This window comes from Macrosteles quadrilineatus, unplaced genomic scaffold (genome assembly GCF_028750875.1).
Source record: "Macrosteles quadrilineatus isolate MER2022 unplaced genomic scaffold, UCM_ALF_1.0 Scaffold_3__2_contigs__length_128488019, whole genome shotgun sequence".
Lineage (NCBI taxonomy): Eukaryota > Metazoa > Arthropoda > Insecta > Hemiptera > Cicadellidae > Macrosteles > Macrosteles quadrilineatus.
This window is the reverse complement of record NW_026542596.1, coordinates 102713140-102731490: the sequence shown is the minus strand read 5'-3', so window position 1 is coordinate 102731490 and position 18351 is coordinate 102713140. Positions and strand designations below refer to the sequence as shown.

Below are 18351 nucleotides of genomic sequence, written 5' to 3'. Positions count from 1 at the left end.
TTAATTTTACTGTTAAATTCAGGATAATTAATTACATGAGTACTGATTACTGTTATATTTATAGACATAGATTATTAAACATGAATTTGAATAAGCTTATTTCTCCCTGACAGACTGGTGGGTATGCTGATAGAGTGCATGTCAGTGCTGAAGGAGACATGTCCTCTACACAGTGACTTGCTGTCAGCTGACAGACTGGGACTGCCGATATTCAAGCTTCGTCTGTTAGTGGAGCCGAGACCTCCAGCCGAGACTGGGCCCGAGTATCACACTCTCATCAACATCATCAACATGGTCGCAAAGAGGCTGGCCTCTGTAAGTATCGGTTATTTGAGAGTGTTTGGTAGTTGATAATTTCAAATCAGTTTTTGGTGTTCAAAGGTATAATGATGAGATTGAGTGAAATTTACACATTCATATGAACTACCTGTAACATAATTACTGAAAATGTTTCAACTGTTTTACTGGTTTAACCAAACCAAACTTAGTTTTACAACAAACTGGTCACTCAGTTGACGTGGCAGTATATAAACATACATTTTAATAGATAAAGAGGAAGTGTAAACTTCAGTTGAACATAAAAATAAATTCATGGTTTTTCCAACAGGTGATGTACCGTGTCAAAAGAAATTAGGCCTATTAACACTTCCAAAATTGTTATGTTTTATTCCACTTCCATCTGATGGTTAAATTTGATTATTGATTCCTTTCTTATCAAAAATTTTTTTACAAGTTTTATGACCATAATAGGTTGCGGTGTATACATTCAACCCTCACTAAGAAATGCATTGATCCGTATATATATGTCTAACGCTTGTAAATTTGGTTTATGAAAAACATTAATTTTTAATATACTGTTAAAAATTTTAATGAAATAAAAACAATCATAATAAGAAAAATATGAATTTTTTACTACCAAAAGACAAAACAGACTTATCTAATAATAGAATGAAAAATATTGATTCAAACCATTCAATTTAAATGTCATTTTCAATAAACAACACAACATATTCTAATGCACTGAATATATTCCACTAATCATCATACTAGATTAACTTCATTCAAGAACACGTAAACAGATTGTCTGCGCGAAACATGAGGATGACCAGCCTGCCGGTTTTGTAAACAACAGATGTTACGAGATCAGTGATGCCAACCCACCAACCAGAAATTTACCACAAAAATGTCATCAAACATTAGTATTAATTAATGGCCCAATGTAACTGTCGATGGTCAAGAAACAACTTTAAAATACCCAAATTACGGTAATATGTTTTGTTTTGAAGTATATATGGGTCGTACGCTTCTTACCTTCAGACTGAGTTGTGTATGTATATGGCCATCGCTGGTAAAAGAATAGTGTTAGCAGATTCACGGCCAATGCTCGGGAAGGGTTAACTTATAATCCCTATAATGCCTTATCGCCTAATTCATCATTGAAGCAGTTCTGAAATAGAAAGAATAGCAAACCTGTAAAATGCCAATTCAAACAACAGAAAGCAGTCAGTGTACATGGACTGTTAATCGTTTTTTATTTATAGACAACACTGATTTTAACCTAACCACTGTTGTGCATCCAGAAACTTTTCCAAGTGATGTTATTATTAAATTGTAAAATGAATTAACACTTGGCTTTGAAAAAAAATGTCTAGTTTTTTGTCATTTGGTAGGACGAGTAATGTAAAAATCATCGGGATTAAATGGTGTTTTGATTGACTTGATTGAAAATCTTGACTGATTCGGCAGATGAAGAGTCCAGATTTCCAGATTCCTGGGTTTTCAGTCATAAATCGCCTGGGAAAAGTCTGACTTTGCTTATTTACCCAGTATGATTTAATGTTCTTCAAAATATTCATCTCGAAGCAAAGTTTAAACTAGTCTAGTTTGCTCAAGACCTCACTGCATGCAATGAAACTTCACCATACCCTTGTTGTGTTCAACTACCATGAAATGTATGTTGCAGAATCTCAGAATATCGCCACGGTCTGGGAGCAAGTCATCAACAGCTGATAGCAACAGGACAAAGACAAATGCTGATAGTACAAGTGAACTGGCCTCCCCATCACAAGTGAGTTAATTGTATGAATATTCAATGAGATCCAATTTTGATTTAGCCTTCCAAAAAGTTCTTCTACTTCTACAGTTTTGACACTTGAAACTTAGGTAAATGATAACTGTGCCGAGTAATTGCTAGAGCTGACTGTCCACTACATGATCTCCAACACTACTCACCATACTGTCTGACCTTTGCTCTAAGTATTGAACATTGCAGGGTGCAGGCAAGGATGACACCTACTTTGCTGCCAAGCTGTCGTCATGTAGTCAGAGCGACTTGAAGCTGTTGCTGGAGCTGACTGTCCACTACATGATCTCCAACACTCTACTCACCATACTGTCTGACCAGATGGGCTTCCATCAGTCAGTCATCTTCCTCAGGGACATATCTACTGAGGCGGTGAGAGCTAGTACCAACAATTAACAAAAGACGAGGGAAAAAGAATAAAATTGTTAGCTTTTCAAGAAATGAAGTAGATTAAGGAAGAAGGAAATGATACACAACTAACTTACCCAAGTAAAGATATACAAGCTGAAGGTAGCACACAACAAGTTAATGAGTTAAGATTAACTCCACTGCTTCCTTCTGATGAATCCCACTTTTACGGGCGAAATGTTAAGTTACTTGTGCTGCAAACTTTACTCTGAGCGTTATATCAACTGCATGGAACTCTTTTCTTGGGCAAGTCAGTTGACTAACAAGTCCTTCCTCAATTTTATATACCTGAGCTATATGCTTTTTTTATCGTGTTGACTACCCAACAAAATTTCTAGGCTAAAAATTTCTTTTAGCGAATATTTGTAGAGAATTGTTACGTAATTTGTTTTCAGTTGAACTCTCTAGTTTTCATTAAGTCTCTTGAACCACCATATAAGTTCTTATCTATATTATTACTTATTTAATACGCAAGCAGATTTTTTGTGACAATTACTCCTCCGAAACTACTGAACCGATTGTCATGTTTTTTGGTGTAATTGGAAAGAGCGTAACGTGAAGTTGTGCAGGAAACTTTCTTTTTAAGTAAATAATTAGAGAGTGAGGCCCTGGGGCCCTTTAAAGTTTCACATTTCTCCATAAGGATAACATGGGAGATGATTTTTATTTACAGAAACATATGTTTGTTACTTGAAAATAGTCAAAGTCTACTACATAATAATTGCTGTGTGTTATGACTCTTAATGTATACTACATTTCATTCAAGGATTGTGTACCTTAAAGTTTACCCATAATGGATCTTAATAGGCCCTACTTTATTTTAATGTTGGGAATAGTAAAATTTAGTTGAGAAAAAGTTACCATGATTTAGAAAACTTTACTATCCTATATATAATACGAGTAAAGTTTGAATAATTGTCAACTCGATCTGGGAATCGGCCCTAACAAAAACGTTTATATTTACGGAATAACTAAGTTCTATGTCAAAAATAAGTTCTAGACCAGTGGTATAGCCAGGAAAAATCTATTTTCGCCATAATATGAGTACAAACTTAATGGCTGGACTGCTTCCCTTCTAAGGCTTTATTATTAGCCTACTGTATTTAATTTTCGACGTCGAGTCAATATATAACAGGATGAATTTGTTTTCTAAATTCATATGTTATTTTGCGGGGCATTGAGCCGCACAGGTTCACTAGTAAAAATAAATTAGGCATATCAAAACTGGTACTTTAGTTTATTTATTTTGTTACAGAAAACTTTTCTAGAGTATGCTCAAAGGCTGAGTTATGGGAAAGAAGAGATCACCAACTGGAAGAGTAGACATGTACCATCCCGCAGTTATAAACCACTTACGTGGGAAACATCGGATGACAATGTTATGGAAGACTCTTTCTCGTTAGGTTGCATTCCATGTGAGTAAAGATTAATTTAAAAACTTTGATCCTGATTTGACACCTTATGGGTTGGTAAGTAATATAATTTTGTTGGGGGTGAGTGTTAGGCCAAAAGTAAGACATGATTATAAATTATATTAATGTTTTAAATTGAGGTGTACGAGCCTGGGATTTTTTGATAAAGTTTAGTTTGAGCCTTGCGTTTTTGTATAACGACTTAACCCAACACCATATAATTGTAACGGTGTCTTTTTATTATTATTTATTTATTATGTTATGTAGGCCTAATTCTTATTAATCTATTGAATTCTTATAATTTAACACTTAGCTTAATGCCGCTTCCTGCGTCGAAGCTCCGGTCGGACGACTCCCTTAGTCCCCTGGCGCCACTTCGTCGCGTCGCTACGTAGGTTACGGTACTTCGTCTTTACTCGATCTCCGTCGTTGAAGTTGTAGTCCAGTTCAGTCAATCACCTGTCGTTGTAGTTGTGGTCCAATTCAATCGGTCACCTGTATCACCGGTGTCATCATCTTGCTCCTCGATTTCCGTCGTTGTAGTCCAGTACAGTTCAGTCGATCACCTGTAGGCCTATCGCCATCTTGTTCCTCGGTTTCACGACTACCTTTACCACACCCTCGTAGTTGTCAAGACTGGTAGCAGTAATAAGACAAGTTGTGTTGAGTAATGAGTATTTATTGAGAAAATAGCACAGGGCAACACGTCACTAACTAGCCTGTCCTGATGATCCAAATTATTTAAGCTAACATCCAGTGACTAACTCTGTTAGCACCCACCCTCACTCAACACCGGGCTCCTCTCATCTGTCTTCTCCTTCTCTTAGGTCTTTAGTCTCTCACCCCATACGCTACTCCCCCGTACCCAGGCTTTGGACTCGTCCACTAGACGTTTTGCCCCGTAGAGTGCTGACCCCTAGTGGCCGAGTTTTGAATTAAGTCGCATAGTAGAGCGCGCTATCAGTCATTCATGTAGTTAAGAGGTATTTTGATTGTTGATTCTAGTAAATAAGAAAAATCTGATCATACCCGTTACATAATAAACTAATTTTTCACAAATCTTTTCTAAATACAGTTAAATGTTAAGATGTATTTAGTTAGATAAGCAATATTACATTATATTAGTATTATAAATTTGGTGTAATTTGCTTTCATCACAATGTCAAAATGTTATTGTGGTAGTATCATGATCATCTCCCATGGTAGTAAGAACATCATCACCTTCTCCTGACATCCAGGAAAAATCAAGTTTTATCTCCCGCAGTTGCAGAAACCTCATCATTATCATGATCAAGCCAAATCGTGAACACAAAGCGGTTGTGTGGACATCATTATCTCCCAAGACGATATATTGATGAACACCTTGGTAGTGTAGACATCACCACCATCTCCCATAATCGCAGAAAAATCATGGATGTTTACTGTGATTGTTTGGACATCATCATCGTCCTCCCATGATCACAGAAATTTAATTGTCATCATCTGCAGTTGCGGAAAATTTTTGACTGCGCAATCTTTGCTCTGTGATTGCAAAAGCTCAATTTCTAAATCGTGTTTGATCTCTCGATCTTGTAGGTTAGGAAACCTCAAGTCAAGAAGGTGACATTTGTTTACTTGACTAAGAACAAAGAATCCTATTTTTGACCACCAGCTATCCAAACCATCCAAAATCCCAACAATACACTAGATGTATGTATCGATTTTCGATTTTGATTGGACACTCCAATCAGCAGACCCAAAAGGCGAATGACCCCTATTGAGCCTCATGATGATTGGAGTGTCCTTTCGAAATTGATCACCACTTACCATCTTTTATACATATGACCGTCTTGTGAGTAACATAACAGTATAAGTGTAAATATATGTTTTAAGTGTTATAAGACGTTTCTTATATTTACTTTCCGTAAATTTTATTACAATGCTAATCAAGAAGTTATTTAATGAATTATTCTACTACACGCTTACTTTTAGTCGCCCATTATATGTGGTCTCGATCCATTCATTTTTTAACTAACTTCTTGTAGTTTGGACATTCTGGATTCTGTGTGGTTTTAGTAAAAAAAAAAACTATTGTACAAGGCTAAACAAACAATTTTATATGGAGCCTAGGTAAAGCGGTTTTGATGTTTCCAGTGCAAGATTCCATGTCAGAACCTTCCACTTCCGTGCGAAGGTCTGCCTCTCCGGATCCTACCAGTGAGTTGTCCAAGAGACTGAAGGTGACTCAGATCAGAGTACCTCCCAGTCTGCAGCACTTCCTACCTCCCACACTGGAGTTTGATCTTACGTTCCAACCCAAGGAGAGAGACCAGAAGAAGAGTCCTGACAGTGCAGAGGAACCACCATCAGACGCAGAATCCACGGAGTTTATATTGTTTTGCAATCACATTCTGAAACAGATGTTTGGAATGCACGGATTTGACGAACGGTCGCTTAGAAGTGCTTGTTGACGATGGTAAGATGTATACTAGTTGTTGTGTATGCCAGCGTTTTAGTCTCTGGTGATACTGATTAACACGTACAAAAGTATGTTGTATTTGCCATCTTGAGCTATGGACTATATTGCTGGGTCAGAATAGATAAAGTCAGGTGAACAAAATAAAGGAACTAAACTGATGCTTTTTTGTCAGCCACTCCAATTTTCCCATAGCTCAAGATGTTTTAAATTAACTGAGTTTAAGCAGTTTTTGTTATAGATTGATTTGACCAGATTCAGTGTAATGAGTCGTAAATGAAATCGGGTTATCTTCAATTGAAGAATAATACTATAAAGATTGCTTTCCCGATTTGTCAATTTTGTGACATGCAAACCCAAAGAAAAAATATTAGATGTTTAGAAAACAGTCGGAATATTTGACAAAATATTTTGGCTTGGATTTGTGTAATGTAGGATTTGGTTGAAAGAACTGTATTATAACCTGTACTGCAGAAACTGCAACTTTTAGTAATAACAAAGTAAGTTACAAGATTAAATAAAATTAAAAATGTATGTGAGTTTAAAATTGCAACACAAGTCTTCAGGAAAAAACAGTTGATAAAACAAACGTAAACTATCTCATATTTTAACATATTATTGAGTAATTCTATTTTTGAATTTAGTAACTATTGAGGGGAAAGTCCCATGTTTCTATTATTATTCTCAAAATCACGCAGTCATTTTGTATTAACTGTTATAAACCAACATTGTGAAAACATATTTGTAATATATTTATTGATATTAAAGTGTTTTTTGCAATTTTTCACTGTATCTTACTGTTTTTGTTACCTACTACACACGGTTTCTATATTCCTGAAGGGAAATTTTTAAGTGAAATTATTTCTAAGATTAAAAAATCTATGAGTAGTACACTTTCTGTTTCTAGGCAACAGAAAAAGTCAAATTTGGTTTAAAAATTATGAGTTTACCCCTGTTTAGAGAGTGCTGAATTATATTGTACTACAGTTGGCAGCTGCATGGGGCCGACCTGAGTGGGAGCTTCCGGGATGTAAAAGATCATAGAGCAGTTTGTATTAAAGAAACAGTATCATTTATTAGTTGGCACAAAAACAGTCAATGATAAGTTCAACAGCCGATTGCAATTAATTCACTATTACTATTAAATTTGATTACAATTCACCTTGACCCGTCTCATGCTCACCTCGTCTGTTAATACCGTATTACTGTCGTAAACATACATTGAAAATATTCTTTGCACTTAAGATTTAAAGCGTTTCACACCCGTCAAATTATGTCAGGGTTGTAAACAGACAGCAGATAGTATTTTGTATCCCTTGCACTCAATGATGCCAAGGCATCTCGTAATGGGGATCCTTACAATGACGTCCCCAATGTGTCAGGTTCTTCAAACTGATCTGGACCTCTACAACGCACTACTTATCACAAATGTCATGAATGTCGCCCTGATAAAATATATTCCCCTTTACTCATGAATAAAAATGTCCAACTAGTTTCCCCTCAGTAGTGGTCTATACTTCTTGAAAAGTTCCAGGCCCCCAACAAGCCCTTCACATTTACCTGTAGTTGTTACCCAACATTTGTCTTTAATTAAAAATTTTCAGAAAACGTCCAGGCACTTTAGTCTTAGTAATAAGCTCTAAACCTTCAATTATGATTTTGAGTTTGAGGTTAACGAAAAAAAAATGGAAATTCACTTTGACGGCAGGTTTGCTGCGGCGGGGGTATTTTTGACAATTAATAGTTGGATCAGGTTCAAATAAAGAAAGAAACTTAACAAAACTGATTGTATACTTTCTGTAAATTAACAAATATATACAGATTGTGAATAACTTAAACTAGAACTTCTCAGAAGTCATCATCAAATAGACTGTCTGCATCGAGTCCTTCAAACATACTCTCGACAGCGGACCGTTCTTCCTGTGTTACCTGCGAAGACTGTGATAAGATAATGCTTGGACTGCTGGCTGCACAACTATTTTTACTGTCTTTTATATATCCAGTATTGGAGTTAGAGTGGTTTCTAATAGAATGTTTTAAAGTATCACTAGACATATTTCTTAACACAACAGGATCAAATTTGAAGTCATTGGTGTGGGATGAATTATGATTCCCACTTGTGCTAGGTCTTTGGCCAGAATTAGATGCAAATGAATTGTTTACAATAATATTCCTTGTCAAATTTGGGTTTGGTTGGTTTAACCTGTCGGCGCATTGTGAATTACTTGTTCTAGCAATATTTTGATTAGTGTTTGGACTTGAATTGGCAGGAAATAATTTTTTCCCCGGTCTAAACAGTGGGTTGGGTTTTTGCTGTGGAGTTACAGGTAAGCGTCCTTGTCCTCGCATATTTTGGAATGTGGTTGGCCTCACAGAAGCTTGATGTGGTACAGGGTGCCTAGGACCATTATGACACGGAGAGTAATTAATTTGGGGACTTAAAGCAGGACTAGAGGATAGAGAGTTGTTGAAAAGTGACGAAGACGGAGATTCAATACTTCTAGGAGGAGCTGCTAGAGACCTCCACTGGTCTACTATGTTTACAAAGTCATTCGATGTCAGCAAATGTAGCTGTGATTTTTGTGGTTTTTCTGCAACAGAAAACATTACGATTAAACAGAAATTAGTTGATTAGGTCAACTTATAATGGTTAAACAAAATTTACAAAATTTCTTGGATTGATATTGGATCAAAACCTAAATTGGGATAAGCATGTTGAGCATGTAATTGACAAAATGTCAAAAGGTAGATACGCCCTGCGACAAATGTCAAGGGTGTGTGATATTGATACTTTAAAAACCATATACTTTGCATTAATAAATTCTCACATATCCTATGGTATAGCAATTTATGGAGGAACTACCCAGAAAAATTTGGATAAAATTCTTCATCATCAAAAAAAAGCACTCCGAATTATTTTCAAAATTAAAAATAAACGCCAATCAATGAAACCGCTCTTTTCTAAATTAGGTGTTATGACAGTCTATGACTTGTATATTTATGAAACTATATTACATGTAAAAAAATTAAACCTCCAAACTAATAGTACAAATATTCAACACTATAATTTAAGGCATACTAGACAGGTTGAACGACATAAATTAAAGTTTTTTGAGAAGAAATGTAGTTTCATTGGCATCAAATTCTTATTTAATTTACCTAAAGTTATAATAGAGGAAAAAAGTTTTGACGTTTTTAAAAAAAGATTGAAAGATTATCTCCTTTCATTGTCTTTGTATTCTTTGGATGAATTTTGGAATTCAAGAGAAATCATAAATGATAGTTTAGAAAGATGATTTGATTTAATTTTGTTTTGTTTATTCTTCTTAAGCTTAAAATTTGTTTTGAAAAGATAATGATTGTTTTAGCATTAAGTAAAGCATAATTCATCTTTATATTTATTTGACGCTATTCATTGTATAAAAACTTGTACTGTGAATGAATAAAGAGAATTTGAATTGAATTGAATTGAAACCAAAATTAAACACATTTTAATTATCAAACTCTTAAGATTTAAGTTAGGCCTACATAATCGTAAAACAGACATTCTGTCCATGTAAAAGTTGTGGCCAGTTTTACTCTGAAATTGAACCACACAAGGGATTGGTGCTGTAAAACACTGTTTTCTTTCTTAAACACAAACTTTTAACAATACAACTGAAGTATGGTATACTGAACCATATAACTGAGAATTGGTGAAAGCATTTTCTTTTGTCCACATCAATGATCAAAAACACAATCTACAAGAGACTCATGCATCTATGAGTACCTTAACACCCTTATGAGCCTATGGGGTCTCTTAGGGTATTAATACGTTTGCTGCAGTTGTATGATGGCTGGCTAGGCTAGGTGCGTGAAAAGCCAAGGCGCTGCATGGGTGAGCGCGCAAAAATGTTTAAATTTACTTTCATCCAATAGGAGAGGTACAGTATTGCATGTACTGTATTCTAGTCATAGACGTAGTTCTACAAGAAACCAACAGATTGCATCACTGAACAAAATGGCCAACAGGCCCTCAGTATTGTCAAATGCAAGGAACAAAGTAAAAAAAAATGCACCAAAAATGTACACTAGAAATTTTAGGTAAGGGTCCCTCCAAAATGCGACAATGAACGTTATCAGGGCAGTGCTTTCCAGCTACTGACACATTTATATTTAGGCAACAAAGCGCCGCCATAGATAAAACATACTCCCTTAGTAGATTAGTCATCCTAATGGAACAGCTGAAGCCAATTTTATTGTTAGTTCTGTACGTCCAACTATAGAGGTTATGTTTTGTTTACAATTTGTTTCTTGTTATTGCAGTAATTTAAAACCTCGTTTAACCTAATAAAACGATATAATCATAAACAATAACTGGTCTCCTAGTTATATAATCAAATGGTAAAGCACAAATCATCAAAATAACCCTAAAATAATAGAAACAAAATGTTGTCTACACTAGCGATCAGTGTGGACGTACATGAACTAGACGCAAAAAACAAGCTTCAAAATTTACAATGGGATGAGGAGTCTACTTGTGTTGCTTAGTCTATGGCGCCGCCCCCTCAGGCAGGTATGGCGTGTGGGATTACCCTTGGGCAGAATGAAATTTGTTAAAATGGCTACAGCTGGTGCACATGGGATGCCTCCTTCTGAACTCAGCTAATAGACAATAATCTTAACTCAACGAGAAGGCAGCTGATTTTTATTTTCATACAAGTAGCCCTAGTCGTGTTGCCAACTTATTTTCAAGCGTACGCGTATTACATGCCTAATAAAAGCACGCTGTTTTGTGTTGTTTGGTAGAAATACTGGAGTGGGGAAAAAAAGAGTGTGGCAAAAGTAAGTAAATGCAGCAATTAGCAACTCTTTCTGTGCTATAATCAGTGCAAGGAAGGCCACTTTGTCAGTGACTAATAATATTTTGATTGATCAGTGAAATATTTCATGTAGGCCTACCAGGATTAGCAGAGTATATTGTGGCCAGGTTGTTTGCAGTTATGTTAAGGTAGTGTCTACGTGATGAGATGCCAGTGCTGAGCAGTCCGACGTTTCTGATTACAATAACTGATCCAACCACCAGTTCTGCGGCAAACTGCTGCCAGACCTCACGATGCAGAGTGCCGTGGATCTCTCCTGAAATTGTCACATAAAACATTAGCGACTGGACAAAATAAGGGTTCATATTTTAGAAGTGCAATTCAATCTTCTGTTTAGAAACTTTGAAGGAAATTAAGAAAATTTAACTGAGTAGGAATACATAATTAATTACTTATCTAAAGCACTCTTTCAAAAAGATACATCTAGCTGTCTTCCTAAAAAAAAATTATCGTAAGCGAAAAATTTCAATTTTAAATAAACATAACTAGACTAATTGATCTAAATTCCAAATGCAAGGTTCTTAACTAGTTGGGCAAGATTAATCTCTTCAAGTAAAACTATGGTATGGTAGTAGTCTTGATCAGCAAAATGTCATTTTGGATATACAAGCTTCAAATAATACCAGCAATATTTCCATTAGATTAAGATTAATGTGCCAACATTTTAATCAATTATTGAGAAATTTGGGAAGGGATGGAGCTTATTGAAAACTATTGAAAAATGAGTCCAGGAGATTAATAATACACAAACAAGTTCACTAATCACAGCACTAACATTAACATTTGGCCCTAGGGTCTTCACCAGGGTAGGTCGAGAATATTGATGAGAAAATCTGATCAATAAATACACCTCAAAACTCAAATTATCAGAACAAAAGCCTACCAGAGGTATCTCTCAATATAACGCAAGGATCTGCCGATGATACATCAAGATGGTGCAGCACTGCTGCCAACAAAGGCACCTTCTTGCCTACGAAGCATCTGGCGGCCGCCTTCCTCTTGACGCTGGCTACATTGACAACGTCCAGGATGTCCACATGAGGTCCGAGGTCTGTCAACAACCTCTGCCAAGGACCCTCCTCTAGCACTGACCCTGACAACCGACCTTGTGAACACAGCTCCTCCTGGTAACAAATCAAGATGACATGTTATGAAATGAAATTCCTTAATGTTAACAGGCAAAGTAAGGCAACACGTCTTATATTTAACCAGTAAACCTAAGAAACCTGCTAGTTTTTTAGCTGTGTGACCGTTCTACTGACAGGAATGTAAACCTTATTATATTCAGATCAGCAGTTGGATTGCATATTAAGTTTGCATTTTTCCACATATGCAGGCAAAACTATTATGGGAATACCGTACTCATAACCTTCGCAAACACAATATCTGACAAGCCAAACCAAACAGTTTGTGAAGAAATGTCATCCTGATATAAATTGTTTTAGTTCTATTTGATATCCAATGATTAAACTGAAAAAAAGGAATGACAACGACAAAGAATGATAGGTATGGTTACTAAAACTTACCGAAGATGAAACTGAGGGTGATTCTGCTTCTGGCAATTTGTCTAGTTTTAGTGGAGTTCTTTGAGATTTCTGTAAAACAAACATAGATATAAAAAACAATAATGGTTAAACAAATTAAATGTAGGCCTACAGCCAAAATTTGTTTGATTTTCAAGCTGTAAAAGATAGGCTAAATGTGAAATGAGTAAATTTGAGGGCTGTTATTACCATTCACTATACACAGAATTCTGTGTATAACTTAGTCAATGTTAATAGTGAAATCAACAGAATATTTTAATATTACTAAAGTTATATTCTTGGTATTTGGGTGAGTCTTAAAATTGGCATTCTTACTATTTAACCCTTTGAGTGCCAACGTCCGGGGAACCGGACGTTTTTAAAACGAGCCAAAAGTGCCAACGTCCGGCTGACCGGACGTTTCGTAATGATCGAACAGCTGTCATAACAACCGAATAAATACTCGGATTCTTTTAACCCATATATTAACATTGAGTCGAAAGTTGCTAGATGCGATACATCGATTTTCGTTGGTCGAAATATCGAAAATTCGATTTTTACGAAATTTTAACCTAAAAATCGCCAGATCGCGCTCGGCATTTTTAGCGCGACCTTCGGGAAAAATCATCGGCATTTTTTGAGCGTTACTTTTATTTCTCGCCTGGCACTCTAAGGGTTAAGATACCATCATTAAGGTTTTGTAAATAATGTAAATACAATTTTGACCCAGCTATCACTAGAAGACAAAGAATACAGTAATGACACTGGCTACTTAAGCTTACAAGAAGACTTACAAACATTGGTTTCTTGTTCCTTAAACATAACCTACTGATGAATGTTTTATGCAAATTTGATTGATGCCAATTTAAAATTTCTTACCTATTTAAGTTATTAATGGAATAATATTAAAAGTCAAAGATTTAATGAAATTAAATATAACAATATGTTAAATGTCCTTACTCTATCTGGTAATAGTCCAGCAGGTCCGGGAAACTTCCTTTCTCGTTTTGCTCTTGACAGAGGGGGAGAAGCTTTCCGTTTGTTTTCTTTCCCTCCAAAAAAATCATTTTCTCCTATGCAACATAATCATAATATAAAACATGATATGAATTTTTAGTGAATTTCCCATATAGGTGATAAGCTATCACCATCGAACTCATGGTAAAATCTGGACCCGGGACCCATTTAATTTTTGTTTTGAGATCCCTAGGGGCCAAACACACCATCCTTTCAAATTAATATTATATTTAGGTCTACGTTAGCACGATAAGTCAAAGAAAAATTACCCGATTTTGATGAAATTTGGTAACATGTAAACCTACATTTATTGGAATGAGTTCGCTAATCAGCATGATCGGACTATGGGAACAGGGGTTTATGGTGGATTTTATGGGGTAAAAATTGGTTTTTTTTTCATTTAGACCCTAAAACATAAAACTGCAGTTTCAAAACCATTTTGTAGAGCTTAAAAAAACAAATAATTAAGTATATTCAAGCGTCATTATGCGCCTATTGGTTACGGAGAAAATAAAAAAAAATTGTAAATTTAAAATTCCCATGTAATTTTTATGGAGAATAATTAGGCATAAACTGTTGTAGTTTGCTTGTTTATGAACATATAGAGTACACTCCCTCTTATCCGGACTCCTTGAGACCGAGGCTAGTTCGGAAAACGGGTTTTCTGGTCAAACCGACGATCCCAAAAACTCGTTAAAACAGACCATTTAAATACATACCGGTACTGTACAGTATTTGACTTAAATTTTGGAGAGCATTGTATTTAGACACGTGATCACTGGTCTCAAATCTTTCCCACGAGAACAGTAGTTTTTAGAATAGTAGGTATGCAAACTTACTATTATATTTTTCATGTTAACTAAAGCATTCATTCGAAGAATTCACAGTAACTTATATACAAGTAAATTAAACTTTGCTGTAGAAATAGGCAATTTTTTTTTATTTTCTGATGGAGTTACAGCTTTACCTACTTTACTTTTATTAAGTTACTTTATAAATAACTTATTGGAGGCATAACTTAATTAAACCTAGGCTAGCTTTTAACTAGGCTTACTTATAGAGAGATGTGTGACATTCATTTTACCTTTGTGGTGAAGGTTATGAATACCACAGCTCTCTGGAAAACTGCGTTCAGTATTCAAACTACTTATAGATGAATCACGACAAGTATCAAAATATTCAAGACCATCGTGTTGATCTCGTGAACATTTCTGAGCTGGTAGGGCAGTTGGCCTATCAAATTGTATTGAACTATCACTGTTCAACTTTCCATTTATTTCATGTGTATTGTTGTTATACCTTTCTTCATTTTCAAAGACTACATTTAAAAATTCCTGCAAAACACAAACATTGATAAAGTTAGCCTAAATACTTATTAACTTAAGTTACTGTACACACTTTAACAGGGGTTTGTGTAAGTCAAGTTCAAATCTATTAGATTTGATTGCATCGATTTTAGCTCAAGTAAAGGGGTAATGACATATTAATCATCGTAATTGTTCTGAACATAATTTCTAATAATATAGTTTAGAAGGTTCCAGGTCCAAAAGTTTGAGTTGAAGGATCAATAAATTATATACACAAGGTTTGTAGGTACTTTTGTATTATACGGAGGCCGGACTTATTTTAACTTACAGCCCTCGTGCTGCGGCGGTTAGGTTAGTTTGGGTTATCATACATGTTTGTGGGACTTTCCTCGTCTCATTACTTATGAATCTAATGATACCAGATGAGTCATAACGAATTTATGATAACCCATTCTAACCTAACTGCCACAGGGCACTGTAAGGGTGGCCTCCGTATAATACAAACGTACCGGTTTTTACCTGTCAGTTAAAATTTTAGATGCAAAAAGACTTACAAAGGCTGGTATGATCGATCATTAAGTAGGCCTAGGCCTGTATTGAAATTATTAATAAATAGAAGGGGAAAAACACACATTTTAAAAACATTTAAGTCTAGTCTAGTAGTCCAGTTCAATCAATGGCCTAACTAACTGCTTTTAGGACCTAAGTTGTCTACATTAGCCTTACGATAAAACTACACTTACATCATCAACGTCCAGGCCCAAATTGTCATCATTTTCAAACATAATGATTTGGGATTCTTGAGTTGGATATTACTTTTGAATTTTTACTTTGATATTAAGGTAATAGTAATAGTTTAACCTCATTACTTTATTTACATTACAAACTCATGGACAACAATGGTTTAGGTTATGTTTAGTACTTCATTCTAAGTTCTAAGAAAAAAACTGACAAGCACAAACTTTTTGTTTGTTTAAGTCTGCATGGGAAAAACATAACAGAACTGAGCATGCAAGCGATTAGATTATTAAAATTTATGAAAAGTAAAACTATGTTTTTGTTTACAATGCAGACCGAAAAAGGTTTCATGCATGCATCCAAACGTAACCACCCCTTTTTCCAGACGACATTTTGACGACAAAGTCAAAACAAAAAACATAATTCTAATTCCCGCTTTTCAACCAGCAACAAGCTGATGAACATAGAGTACTGGCACACATAGCACGTACAAAGGCATTGACTTTGAATTGGATACCAAAGGATAAAAATCAATTAATATGGAAGGGTACCATAGCTCCTAATTCCGTTGAGCACTATGAGAAGTTGAATGTAAGATGTAAGAAAGACCAAAACTATAAGAATAACGAAAATATTAATTACCCAGCTATATTAGGAACTATGTAGGATAAAGGTAGTATGTACCCACGATTAATGTATTAAATCATAGCCTCCTTTAATACAAGACCATACGGCAAAGCCGCAATTCGCCATTCTGAATCAGTTGTTACACTAATTGATAATGGAGCGTGGTATTAGCAAATGTTATGTTTAGAAGTTTGTTATTCCTATTCCTGTTACAGTACTATCATGGCATGGCAATAGATATCTTGGTGTGACGTTGCCACGCACCAAAGCCGCGGCCTGGTTTAAAGGTGGCTATGATGGAGCGTATGCGCAATGTTTTCTCACGTATGTTATTGCTGTTGTTACAGTGTGTGGTATATGGACAGCAAGATGTATTAGGATACATTTAGACAAAGACAAGATACATGTGAAAGACGAACGACCTCTTTATTACTGACACTGAGAGTGAGCCATAAAAATAAAAATACTGTAAGTTATAATCTATATTTATCTCAATGATTACTGACCATTCGGATTCGACTTCCGTTTCTCACATCACAATACAAAGACTTGTGAGGTAACAATTCCATGGAGGCCTAGGTCATAGATAAACCAGTCTATAAACCAGTAGATAAACCAGTGTCTGGCAGTTTTACGTATTCTTTTACAATATTCTGGAATTAAATGAGATAATACGAGGTAGTTTTATTCATGTCACCAGCTCCAACAATGTTGACACAATCCTGCTTATGTCAGGTTCACCGACGCTTAATGGAGTTGGTACCACTTTCTAATCAAAATAAAAGTAATAATCTAGAGGGTCTAGAGGGGTACCGCGACCTCAACTTGGATTAGGTTAGGGTAGCAAGTTTATTTTGTGCATTAATAAATGTATAAATAAACATAATAACCTAACCTTAGGTCCGACATTCGAGGTGTATACAAACTAATGAGTAGGCTACTCGTTAGAGAACATGTACTGTGCCTAACTACATATTATAGCAATACAGCACTTAACTACACAATCAGATGAACAAATGGATACATTTTTGGGATTTAAGGTTGCACTTGCAAACTAAGTTATCTTTTTCATTACTTTTTAACTGACCGTTCCTTGAACTAAAATACCTAAAAAAAGAACTATTTTAAACATGTAACTCTTTATATACCTAAGAATAAAAAACATTCTGGATTACACCTTTGCATACTACCAGAAGATTGTTATACTGATTAGGAATCCCGTTAAAAAATAATCTATTAAATCTAAGTGGGGTTGGAAATAATTATCAATAATATAAGAAAACGCAATAGTTATAAGTTTTATATCACAAAACTTATTCACGAAAACTACAGAAAATTATCTTGCTTTTCAGCACACTAATTCGTAAAGCAAGTTGCTTTTAGGCCTACTGCTGTACAAGTAACCTAGTGTGATGAACAAAATAGATAAAATGACGGGGCTGTTGGATTTTGATTGATAATCTCAAAACATCGACAGTTGAATGTACTTGCATCACAGAGAAGAGTGTGTTATCAATACTTGACAAGTCTTTCATCAAAATTCCGACATGTGTGAGGTGATCCGCCCTGCGCAGATGGATTTTACAAAAATGCCTTACATTCTTTACTGTGTGGAATCAAGAAAAAATCAAATAATCTTTAATTTAACCGCCTGTGTTTGTAATTGAACCGAACTTCTACAGCTTGTTTTGAAGATGTCAAACTATACAATCGATAAGGTTAATTTCAAGCGGCTTAAAAACTCAAAGACACGCTTATTACAACAGTAGTCAAATTATCTTCTAGGAAAAACAAATTTGTTTAAAAGCTAAAGATAAAGGTTATATACAGTTTGGTTTTAAATATAATTAAAGGTAACCAAACGTTTACGGCGCAATCCATCTTGGAATAATGGGCTTTTAGAGCAGAATAATGGCTGA

General features: G+C 35.3%; 2 protein-coding genes across 2 annotated transcripts in view; one reads left to right on the top strand and one right to left on the bottom strand.

Moving 5' to 3' along the window:
* The window catches only part of LOC128989424 (nucleoporin Nup188), a 54504-nt gene extending 47425 nt beyond the window's left edge, over positions 1-7079 (top strand). The window contains exons 26-30 of the mRNA XM_054411313.1: positions 114-315; positions 1964-2068; positions 2273-2455; positions 3747-3906; positions 6037-7079. Of these exons, the coding sequence (XP_054267288.1) occupies positions 114-315; positions 1964-2068; positions 2273-2455; positions 3747-3906; positions 6037-6353 (967 nt within the window). The 3' untranslated portion in view covers positions 6354-7079. The remainder of the gene's footprint in view (positions 1-113; positions 316-1963; positions 2069-2272; positions 2456-3746; positions 3907-6036) is intronic.
* A 1052-nt stretch (positions 7080-8131) lies between these two features.
* On the bottom strand, positions 8132-16121 carry LOC128990034 (uncharacterized). The gene is made up of 7 exons (XM_054412249.1): positions 15811-16121; positions 14845-15094; positions 13704-13816; positions 12747-12815; positions 12104-12344; positions 11300-11476; positions 8132-8949 (listed from the first exon to the last, which is right to left on the bottom strand). Exons 1-7 carry the CDS (start codon positions 15850-15852, stop codon positions 8207-8209), a joined length of 1635 nt encoding a protein of 544 aa, XP_054268224.1. The 5' UTR covers positions 15853-16121; the 3' UTR covers positions 8132-8206.
* Positions 16122-18351: the final 2230 nt, after the last annotated feature.

Coding starts and splice junctions, on each gene's coding strand:
- LOC128990034 (XM_054412249.1), bottom strand. CDS start 15,852: ATGTTTGAAAATGATGACAATTTGGGCCTGGACGTTGATGAT. Junction 15,095..15,810: donor TGGGCCTGGACGTTGATGAT/GTAAGTGTAGTT, acceptor TGTGTTTTGCAG/GAATTTTTAAATGTAGTCTT. Junction 12,816..13,703: donor CTGGACTATTACCAGATAGA/GTAAGGACATTT, acceptor TTTGTTTTACAG/AAATCTCAAAGAACTCCACT.